Raw genomic sequence first — 11,317 nt, forward strand, 5'->3', positions numbered from 1 at the left:
TCATTTCTCTTTCTATTCTCAATAATTCATCCTGTTCACCTTCTACGTTCGAACTTTCATATATTGGTGTTCCTATATTTATACACGTTTCTGTGTTTTCTTGGTCTAAATCATCCAGTGTAGTGTATAAAGACTCATCAAGACTTTCATCACTTCTTTCATCACTTATTTCTCCATCACTTTGATCATTATCATACACCATACCTTGCTCTTTGGTGCCTTCAGCATTTTCATCAATGTTCAAATATTTACTCATTAATTTCTGTCTTCCTTCCATCATTCTTTTACGTTCTTTCATTTCTTCTAGCTGATTTTGTTTTTCTATAATTTTCCCTCCTTCTATCTAACTTTGCACGTTTTTCACTCCTAATTCTATCTTGTTGTAATTTTAATTCTCTCAGTTCTTGCTCCTGTCTCTCCTTTAGTTCTCTATCTAGCTCTTCTAACATCCTCTTTTCTTCTTCCTCCTCTTTCCTCCTTTGTCGTTCTATCCTTCTCAATTCTCTATCTGATAAGTACTGAGCCATGGTAATAGTCAAGTTACTTCACAAAGAAATATATCTAATTGATAAGATGTCTCTATTATCCACCGTACTTTTCAAACTTTCGACTGTTTTCATTCAGTTTCAGGCAACCATATATTTCATAATTTATTGTTATCAAGTGTCTTTTCATAGTTATGCCTCTATATGTACTCCATACATTCAATAATCACTTCAAACATTCAATTTCTCATTCATAAAGTTTCAGAGTTCATTCTCTATTACAAACAAGCTTCAAACTAAGTTTTTCAACACATTCAATGGTGGCCCTTTCTGTGCACCATATATTCGGCAGTGTTTCACAAGAATTTCTATTTCACCTCTGTTTCATTTCAATTTCAGTAATATTAGTTCTACTTCACTTTATCTTTATTTCAATTCACTTTAGCTCCAATACACTTTATTTCTACTTCACTGCACTGAGTTATTTTTCACTTAACTTCTAATTTACTTCAGTTCTACTTCACTTTGTTTCTACTTCACTCTACTTCACTCCTTTTGCAGCTTCAGTTTTACTTCACTTTATTTCTACTTCAATTTACTTCACTCCTTTTCAACTCTAGTTTTACTTCACTTTGTTTCTACTTCACTTTTCTTCACTTTTTCAGCTTCAGTTTTATTTTACTTTATTTCTACTTAGATTTACTTCACTCCTTTTCAACTGCAATTCTTCTTCCTTTATTTATAATTCACTTTGTTCTATTTCACTCTACTTCTATGTTTCACTTTAGTTCTATTTCACTATAGTTCCACCATACTATACTTCATTTTCACTTTAGTTCTATTTCATTTCACTTTTATTTCACTGTGTAGTTCTGTTTCACTTCATTTCTACTTCACTCCACTTTTATTTCACTGCAGTTCCTTTCAATTCAATGCTATTTCATTTCACTTTTATTTCATTGTAGTTCTTTTTCACTTAAGTTCTGCTGTACTTCATACACATATGAATCTATAATTCTGCATCTGCTGAATATACTCTATATTTTCAAATATATTCTCCCCTTGTTTCTCCTTTTTACATTCCACTTCAATTTAATTCATGTTTTCAGCACTTGCAATTCAACAGTATGCATTTCAGAAAATTATTTTCAATTTTCTGTTTTTTTTTGTTTTTTTTTTTTACTCAATGTATTTCAACTGCCTTTCATGTATATATTTGTATTATGTTATGTGTTGTTGTGTGTAAGTGTTCTACTTTAGTATTTCTATGTGTGTAAATAAAATATCTCTATATATTTTATTGTATGTATATATTGATATATTGTATGCAATAAAAAAAAGGAATTGAAAAAAGAAAGAAAAAATTGTTCCGGCGTCAAGAATCGATCCTTGGTCGCGAGTTTACAAAGCGAGCATCTTACGCATTAGACCACTGAGACGGTAAGTAAATACAGTAGCAAGTATCGATGCGATTAAAATTAAGCCGTGTACTGGAACAGCGACTATCGATTTTACGGCAGATCAAAAAGTTTAACGCAAAAACGGCTAAGTAGCTGTCTGATCAAAACCGATGAATTACCGGTAATCAACAAACAGTTTTTAAGTAATGAATACGCAAACAAATGGACACTTTAACATAGAAGAAGGAAATATATATTTTATATCTTTGTATAAACAGACAAAATCCGTTTGCACACCGATATAAAACTAATATACAGCACTGTACAGTGGAATTCAACTATACCCTTTATAAGATGTCTGGCTACCCAACAGTTTATCAACTATATAGGGAATATATCAATCAACTATATAGGAAATATATCATATAAGAAATATAGGACTGGTTAGTTTGGTATTAATCAATGATGCTGAAACAAAAGTATGAAAGTGCCCTTGAAGTCTTACGAAAAGTATATCTTCGAATCTAAATCAATGACAATGATGGACCAAAATGTCACACAAAAATATACCACAACAAACTAGTTTAACAAAAAGTACATAAAAATAATGATCACATGTGTGAAAAAGAAAGTCACTCACCACACCTTGCACGTCTGTCACAACAAAAATCCTTATATCACAATATCACAAATGTTTATACACAATGTCTATATCACAATTTGATCACAGTTAAAGTTACATCCAAAAGCACTATCACTATTCCATCCTGTTGTTTAAAGTTCCTGTTGAAGTCCTGTTTTCCATTCCAAACGTATCCGCGGTGCACCGATTAATCCGTTCTGAAGAGTTGCATGCATGCAGGCAAGCAGGCAGGCAGGCAGGTCCCTGGTGTGTAAGTATTCCAGTTAATCCAAAGCATCCCATTCATCCATTAAATAGGTAGGCCACTAGTTATCACTATGAACTATGGAATAAATCTCCAATAGCTGATTCATTTATTTCACTATGCACTATTCCAAGGCAACCCATATAAAACGTTGGGCGCCATTTGTCACCCTTCTTTTTGCTCCCAACTAGCTCAAGTATGTTATAGTTGTAGATGACTTGGCTACATGGCTGTATGAGGGGGTGGGTCGGATGACAAAGAATTTTTAATGTTCAATCATGGGTTTAATAATAATGTTCAATATGATTTCATTACTATCATAGATGTACTCTGAAAATATAAAACAACAGATAGTAAATATAAACAAGAAATAACAAACATCATTTGACAGATGACAGCTGTCAAAAAGGTAAACAAACGAGCATTACAATAGGTGTGGTGGCGCGTAACTGACCGCTCTAAACACAGTAATTTATAACTCGTAATAATTCATTAAATACATGAAATATCAATACAGAATTTCAGTTATATCAAGAAATATGATTACAAAGTACATAAATGCTAATTACCTGAATATATGTAGAATATATCCGAAGATATTTGGTTTTATTTGCACAGTATCAACAAATAAACGTTTTCAAAACATTGACCATTTATGAGTGACCAGATCGTGATTGGTTGGAATAAGTCACATGCATAAATATTAGTAAGATTAGTAAAGGAGGCGATGATTTACTTCCCTTATACTATATATAAATATTGGAGGATTTGGTAAAAGTACGGAACACCAGACAGGACATTAACGGGGAAAATGAAATAAAACAACTAAAACATTAAGGATTTATAGGTACCACTATTTACCCTACGACACTTCTCATCTAAACGGAAAATACATCAAGACAGGACAAGGAAAAGGAATTATCTGGTATTATTGGAAGAAAAGTACAACCAGCAGTCTTAAATTTGTTGAGATGAAGATGCGTGAAAAGACAATCTAGACAGGGAACAATTATGACTTAAGAATAAACTGACTTAATATTTAGAAATTATTTTTTAAGCAGTACATAGTTATTCAGCAAGCATGCACGTACTTTTTAAATCTCACAATTTACCTTTAATGATATGCTCATAAAGATTGTGAAAAAAAAAAAAAAAAAAAAAAAAACATTACATAAAGCCCGCTTAGCAAAGGGTTCGGATCATTGTACAAATGTTCAAATCAAATTTTTAATGTATATTCAAGCCTTGAAAACAAACGCACGCGCAGTCGTGTTTATATATCTCTACATAACATCATAAAAGGAAGCTAATTAATACATTTTCCCTCAATGTTTCGTATGGAATTTCCTGGTAGATTTTGATGGATAGAGCACAGTTCCCTCAATTTTCGGATATAAGAGATAAAATTGCCTTGCAAGAGCACGCTTAGAAAGGTCCAAGAGCTCTATTGCAAGAGAATGTTCACCGCCGCGCGTTGTTTAGTGAAAGCAGAAAGATACCAGGCTAGAGCATGTTCTCTCAATGTTTCCTGGAAATAAGTTACATACCTGGCAAGACGTTTCGTGAGGGGAAGACGCTAGAGCATGTTCCCTCGATTTCGTAAAAGAAGGGATTTACATGACAAGAGCGCGCTCTCTCAATGTTCCAATGTTCCGGGAAATAATAGATCTACCTGACCAAAGCACGTTCTCGTTATATATTGCGACATAAGCACTTTCCCTACATGTTTCGTGTAAGAAGGGAATCACCTGACTAGAGCAAGTTACCTCAGTGTTTAGTGAGAGGAGAGAGATACCTGGCTAGAGCCTAGAGCACACTTCCTCGATGTTTCTTGGGGGAAGAAACGTACCTGGCTAGAGCACATTCCGTCGATGTTTCTTGGGGGAAGAAACTTACCTGGCTAGAGCACGCTCCGTCGATGTTTCTTGGGGGAAGAAACTTACCTGGCTAGAGCACGCTCCCTCGATGTTTCTTGGGGGAAGAAACTTACCTGGCTAGAGCACGCTCCCTCAACGTTTCGTACGATGTTGCCTTGTTGTTGGAACTGATAATAGATTGATACGATCGGTTTAAGGTTTGGTTTAAGGACTTGAAACTGTCAGAACGTCCGACAGAACGCCTGGGTGTACTCATCAGTGAATCCATTTATACTCGACTTGAAAAATCTAGAAAAGAAAGTTATGCATGTATTGTTTTCATTTTTACATGAAACGTAAACATAGTTTTGTCCATTTTGTATATGTTATTGATAGCGTAGGAATATACATTTCACTGATGTGTTTGTTGTATTGATCTTTTCAAATGCATTTAATGTTCGTTGCTTATGTTAATGACCTATAGTGCAAAATTTGAATTTAAGAGAGGCTGCCTTAGAATTATGATATACTTCCCATGGACGTACATAAGTCTACCTGCCCGCCAAACAAAAACTTGTGTACATTACAATTACTTTTATACAAATATTTCATCTGATAATTGATTAAAAATAAGGAGACATTAAATTTGTCAATTGTGCATCATACTTGTCACTCCCAAGCTTTTTTGCATTTTGCTTGAAATGGTATAAATTGAATGTTTGAATACGTGCTCGATTGTATTTCCATTATGTCACTAAGTGCATTCAAAGTAATTAAATCATAAAAATTGACATTTTGAACAGCATTTATCTCAAATAAATCACTGTCATAAATTTTATCGTTTGTGCCTATCTTATAATTTTGCTAATTGCATACTTTCATCGCTGTAAAAATAACTTAACGGTCTTTTAAATGTAAGGCGTCATTGAAAGAAGTACTTCTGAACTTTTAAAAGGTAAAAAACGTAAAATACGGTACATTGCCATTCAATTATTGAATATAAGAGACTATAACAATTTATATACACACATATATATATATATATATATATAACTGTCTTAAATTTACCTTCCATGCAAATGATGTTAATCATGTTACTAAAAATAGTTTGGTTAAAAACTACATTAGATATAAACAATAGTAAAAAGTGCTAGATACCTTTAGTTTGCCCATGCTTTACCAAACAGTGGCATGCATAAAATATTTCCGTCAGTGTTTAAATTATTTGTTTCGATTCAAAGTCTTTTTAAACATCCAAATATTCTTCGCGATCTTTCATAATTTCTCATGTCTTGTTATCAATTAAATTTGACAAATCATCATAGTTGTACGAAATTTCGCACAGTGATTTACTACTTTTTCTAAATTAATGTGCGATTTTTATCTTAAACGAAAAAAAAAACCTCTAAGATTGTTAGATAGGCGCAATGAAACGTTTAACGCTGATTACTTAAGGGTAGTATAGGTTATATTTCAACTGGAAAGTAACAATGTATTTATAAGTAATTTTTACAGCAAATGAAGTGTGGAGATTTTCATCTTAAGAAACCATTTATCTGTGTAATATTTTGTAAGAGATAAGTATCTAAGTGAATACACCCTGTACTCTAAAGTAAATTTTGAAATTCGTTAGATCTTTGACCGTTTGACACCTATTGATTTATGTAAAATGATATATTTCTTTTATATAATGGTTGAATAAAGCGAAAAGACTTATAATGAACAATTGTAATATACTCTTTTCGTTTTTTTGCAAAATGAGCTAAATTAGTCACCAAGTATTGTTTTATTTTTTCTTGCCTTTTTATTCTTTTTTTTTTTTTGTCTGACTAAATTTATTGCTGACTCACATTTTCCCCATTATTTGTATTTATATATTTTATAAGCAATGACATTGCATTTGTATGTAATGCATTATCGCATTTTTCTTTTTTTTTTTGGTCTTTTATTTTAATGAGAAAATGCTTCAGAGCTGCCTACAGAAAGCGTCAGGTCTAGACTACCATTAGCGGTTAAATCATAAATGTTATGTGTAACCATCTGTTGCGATGTTTTCAATGATATGTATTCGCTTTGTCCGTATATGGTTTTATATAATCTAACTTCGAAATGTGCAATGGGACACACAAAGAGCATCCCTTTGTACCCGTCAAAGGAATTTTAATGAATGCCCTGTGACGCATGTACTAAACTATAAATAAAAACTTGCTCCCAGAAGAGTCAAAATGTGGTCCTTCTTCATATGTTAAAATACACTACACACGTGTACAGCAGAAATAAAACTTGTGGATTGTTAGAGCCGTTCGGTTTCTCTTTACCGGTTGTCTCTAACACATACATGGCTGAACGGAAGAAAAGACAAATATTATAACAAAAGTCTATACGGAACATGCGAACCTCACGAAAAGATATATGAACTTCTATATATGTACAGCAGGTGTTTTACGGAACATACGCTCTGTTTGGTTCACTGCCCATCTGTAAAGCTATTTGTCTTGAGTAATGGAGCGAAATATTAATAAAATGTCTTATTTTCATAGACAAGTTTTTACTTTATGCGTCATTACATTTTAGATTTTGGCGTACCTTGCGACAGTAGACACGCGTGTTTTCATATTATTCCCGAGTGTGTCTACCGATGTCTTGAAAATGTTTTATATGTTTTGCTCAATTGTTGCCATTTATTACCTTCGAACACCAACAATATATTAAGCACCTTGCACATTACAGTTTTAGTTTTAGTTTGCATCTGCTACAGCTTATATTTAGTGCCTGTTTTACAGCAAAACAAAAAATTCGACCCACTTAAAATTTGAAAAATCTTAAAAATGTGAATGTTAAATAACAGTTCTTAATTTATAGTATTTAAAAGTCCAACATCTCCTGGTTGTTAATGAAAAATTTCTATCACAACATTGATAGCGTTTAAACAATATCGAATGTTGATACATATGTGCATTTACTCATGTTACGGAGGGTAGATTTTAGTGACCATCTATATTTTTGGACATTAAGAAATTAAACAATAACGCAATTACTTATTCAAAAGAAACACTTTAATGCAACATAATTGATAAACACGTCAGACACACAATCCAATCAATATGACATTTTCTACCGTCAATACCGAGAGAGAATAAAGGTATATGACTAACAATTTTAAGCTGTATTTCTTAAAATAAAAATTTGAATATTTACACTCGTTATAATTATTAAATTGAGCATCGTATATAAGAAAATTGGCAACCCTCTGTCAATTTAGAATGTCCTTAACACCACACAAAAACTTGCGGATGTTTTTGTTTGTTTTGGGTTTAACGCCGTTTTTCAACAGTATTTCAGTCATGTAACGGCGGACAGTTAACCTAACCGGTGTTCCTGGGTTCTGCACCAGTACAAACCTGTTCTCCGCAAGTAACTGCCAACTTCCCCACATGAATCAGAGGTGGAGGACTAATGATTTCAGACACAATGTCGTTTATCAAATAGTCACGGAGAACATATGTCCCGCCCGAGGATCGAACTCGCGACCCCGCGATCCGTAGACCAACGCTCTTACCTACTGAGCTAAGCGAGCGGGCTAACTTGCGGATGTATCACAGTGTTGGAATGGCGATTCTAAAAACATACAACTCCGTTACGGAAGTGATAAAATTTACAACGAAATGAAAACATAAGCCTAAAGAATATATTATTGTTTTTTTTTCTACCATGGGAACATGGTTTTGGAACTTTATCAAATGCTTTAAAGAATTGGTTAAAACACAATAAGTTGACATATTACAGTTCCGGCAGTGCTTAAGTATTAGAAACCTGTCACCTAACTTAAATTAAAAAACAATACATTTCATTAAAGAGACAGCCATTGAAACAGTACATTTTCAAACAATAACCTGCAAAAGACTGAACAGCAACTAAACTAAACTACCATCTGTGGCATTTATACAAAATCTGTATATACAGCAAATATTGGAGCATCTAGTAACGGAAGTGATAATGCGTTACGGAAATTGTGTTACATGTATAGTTAAGCCTATAATCAAACTGATGTGTGTAAACGATTAATGAGCATAATATAAAATGTCAGGGCTCTTTAGATAAAGTTCAAATGATAAATCCCTCTCATGATGCAGGCTTTCTATCCATCTACGATCTCCGTCAAAGAACATCAAACATTTCTTCATGTTCCTGTCTTTTCTAAATAATCAGCTATTTTGTATACGTCTGATTTCTTTTATTCATTTTACATCTTGGACTTTGCATTTGTTGCAATATTTTCAAGATTCAGGAAGAAAATTAATCAGAACTTTATCAGGAGCCATGTCTTAAATTACGCAGCCATCCAGCTGTGTCTCCTCGCACACAAATTTCTGTGATTTGAAAGCAACAGTTAAATTTGCATTTTTCGGTTACCTTTCTGATATTAGTGTGTTTGTCTACCATTCTCTGAACACTTCCAACTCACTAAATAATGTTAATTAACGTTTCCTTACTAACATTTTCTGTTTTTCATTCTGTCACATCGATGTTTCGGACGTTCAACATACAACAGTTTCTACTGGATAATAAATTCTGTAAAGATTCTTTGAAAGCAAAGAATGCAGTCAACTAAAATAATAGCAGACTCGGGTTGATTAAGTCCGTTCAGATCATTGTAAGTCATATGTGCCACTACATCTTCTTTGCACATGGACGAAAAATAGTCAAATTTGTCAGAAAAGGAAATTCAGAGAAACCTAATTACAATAAAACAAGTCTAAGAATACCTTATTTCAACAACATAAATAACAAAATTTCTATGTAACCTCCGTAACATAATATCTTCTCGGTAACAAAATAAAACATGTGGTCGCCGAAGTCACATTACTTTTTAAAAAAGTTAGTAAGATACTAAATATTACATAATGACGAGAAAATTACTGAAACCAGATCATATTGGGTGCAGTAACTAAACAAGGACAAGTTCAATGCAGTCAGACAAATTATCTCACCTCCATAACGTTATTGTAGGAAAAATCAAGCTCTATATCACTTTTCTTCAGATAAAATAGTCAGAAAAAATATATATTTCTTGATTCAGAGTCCGTTTTGACATATCTCTTTGGCCAAATGTTCATGTATGGAATTTGAATGTCGCACTGGAATTTATGAACACGTTATCGCCTCCGTAACGGACATGTTTAAAGAGGCATATTTATTTCAGCGCTATATTTTACGTATAGTTTTACGTTCAAACCCAATTGGAAAAGCAGAGAAAACACATTCAAACACCTTAAAACATAATCTCATAAACATTATGTAGGATAATGCTTGTTTTTATATATAACTATGAACTTATCTCATTTACTTGAAATACTGTTCCACAAATAATTTAAAATTACACCTAAAAGCCTTTGCAGATCAGCCTCTGCTTCCTTCGAGTGACGCATGAGAAAAACTTTATTGTGCTTTCCGCATTTCAGTAGGCAGTTAGAACAGCTAAAATGTTATGTTACGGAAGTGATACGTTACGGAAGAGATAAAATTATTTCAATATTTGATAACGGTTCGATACCTTGATGGCATATACTGAAAACAAGCCTTCTTACTGATGCATTCAAGGTATATGATACAGACACAGAGGGAAAACACCATTGTTATCACGTACATTTGAAGAAGTCTCCGGAGGAGAGATTTTAAATCGCGACAAAATAAAAATGAACTGGAAACAATAATATCAGAAATATTTACTTATCAGATAGTAACAATGGTGTTATTTTAATAAAGTTATATCATTTGACGACAGTTTGTGTCACTTTTGTCACATGTATACCTTTTTCAAAATACCTTGTTAATATATTAGATATTGTTACGGTAGGTGAGAACTGTTTAAGGCAACAGTAATAATTATGACCGGGATGAATGCATTTTGTGCTTATGCTATTGAAAATGTCCTTCCGCAATTATAATGAACCCTCTTTCATAATACTGCATATAATTTTGGCGCACAGATGTACTCCAGTGCTATCAACAGAGTTATTATTTGTCTCAGTATACTTGGCGACATGGAAAGTAGAAAAAAAGATCGATTAAAAGTATTAAAAACAAAGAATATGCCCTGGCTAAAGTAAAAACCTCTTTCCAATGTAATTTATTCATCATGTGTTTGTAAAAGATGAACTAGAATAAGGGGACAAGGAATTTTCTAAAGTGGGTCAAATTTTGGTTTTGACTGTTTAGTCAGTTTGTAAAATAAATCCTTGTTATCAAGGACACTAAATTATCTAAAAACTCCATGTTAACAACAATCATCAATATCACCGCAAAATCCAATGCAAAATGGCACTAAAAATATCTGCTGAGTTAGAAAAGCCATTTTAATTAAGTATTCAAGTTGCTTTGCTGGTTCCGAAAGCCTCTGTGACAGAATGAGTCACTCACTTTGCGTCACTAACCGTTTACATCTTTCTTCGGAGCTTCGTTTGGGTACTTTAATAAATATTCAAGGTGCTCTACTTTCTCCGGGAGCCTTTAGCAGAATGAGTCACTGACTTTGCATCACTAACCCTTTACATCTGTTGGTTCGGAGCACCACTTGGGTACTTTTTGTATTTAAGGTGGGAGCAGAATGTGTCACTGACATTGCGTCACTCACCCTTCACATCTGTGGGTTCGGAGCACCACTTGGGTACTTTTTGTATTTGGTGTGG

At 33.3% G+C, this 11,317-nt stretch overlaps 1 protein-coding gene across 7 annotated transcripts in view; it reads right to left on the reverse strand.

Moving 5' to 3' along the window:
• Positions 1-11,317, reverse strand: part of LOC123537276 (calpain-A-like) — a 41,736-nt gene that overhangs the window by 27,542 nt on the left and 2,877 nt on the right. For 2 of the 7 annotated variants that reach the window (XM_053528147.1, XM_053528145.1), the window contains exon 1: positions 4,763-5,711. In XM_053528147.1, the coding sequence (XP_053384122.1) occupies positions 4,763-4,917 (155 nt within the window). In that variant the 5' untranslated portion in view covers positions 4,918-5,711. Of the gene's footprint in view, positions 1-4,762; positions 5,714-5,786; positions 7,350-11,317 lie in introns of those variants that run through there. The other 5 variants (XR_008368035.1, XR_008368034.1, XR_008368036.1 and 2 more) reach the window with 5 other exon arrangements.

Source organism: Mercenaria mercenaria, chromosome 17 (genome assembly GCF_021730395.1).
Source record: "Mercenaria mercenaria strain notata chromosome 17, MADL_Memer_1, whole genome shotgun sequence".
In the NCBI taxonomy this organism is placed as follows: domain Eukaryota; kingdom Metazoa; phylum Mollusca; class Bivalvia; order Venerida; family Veneridae; genus Mercenaria; species Mercenaria mercenaria.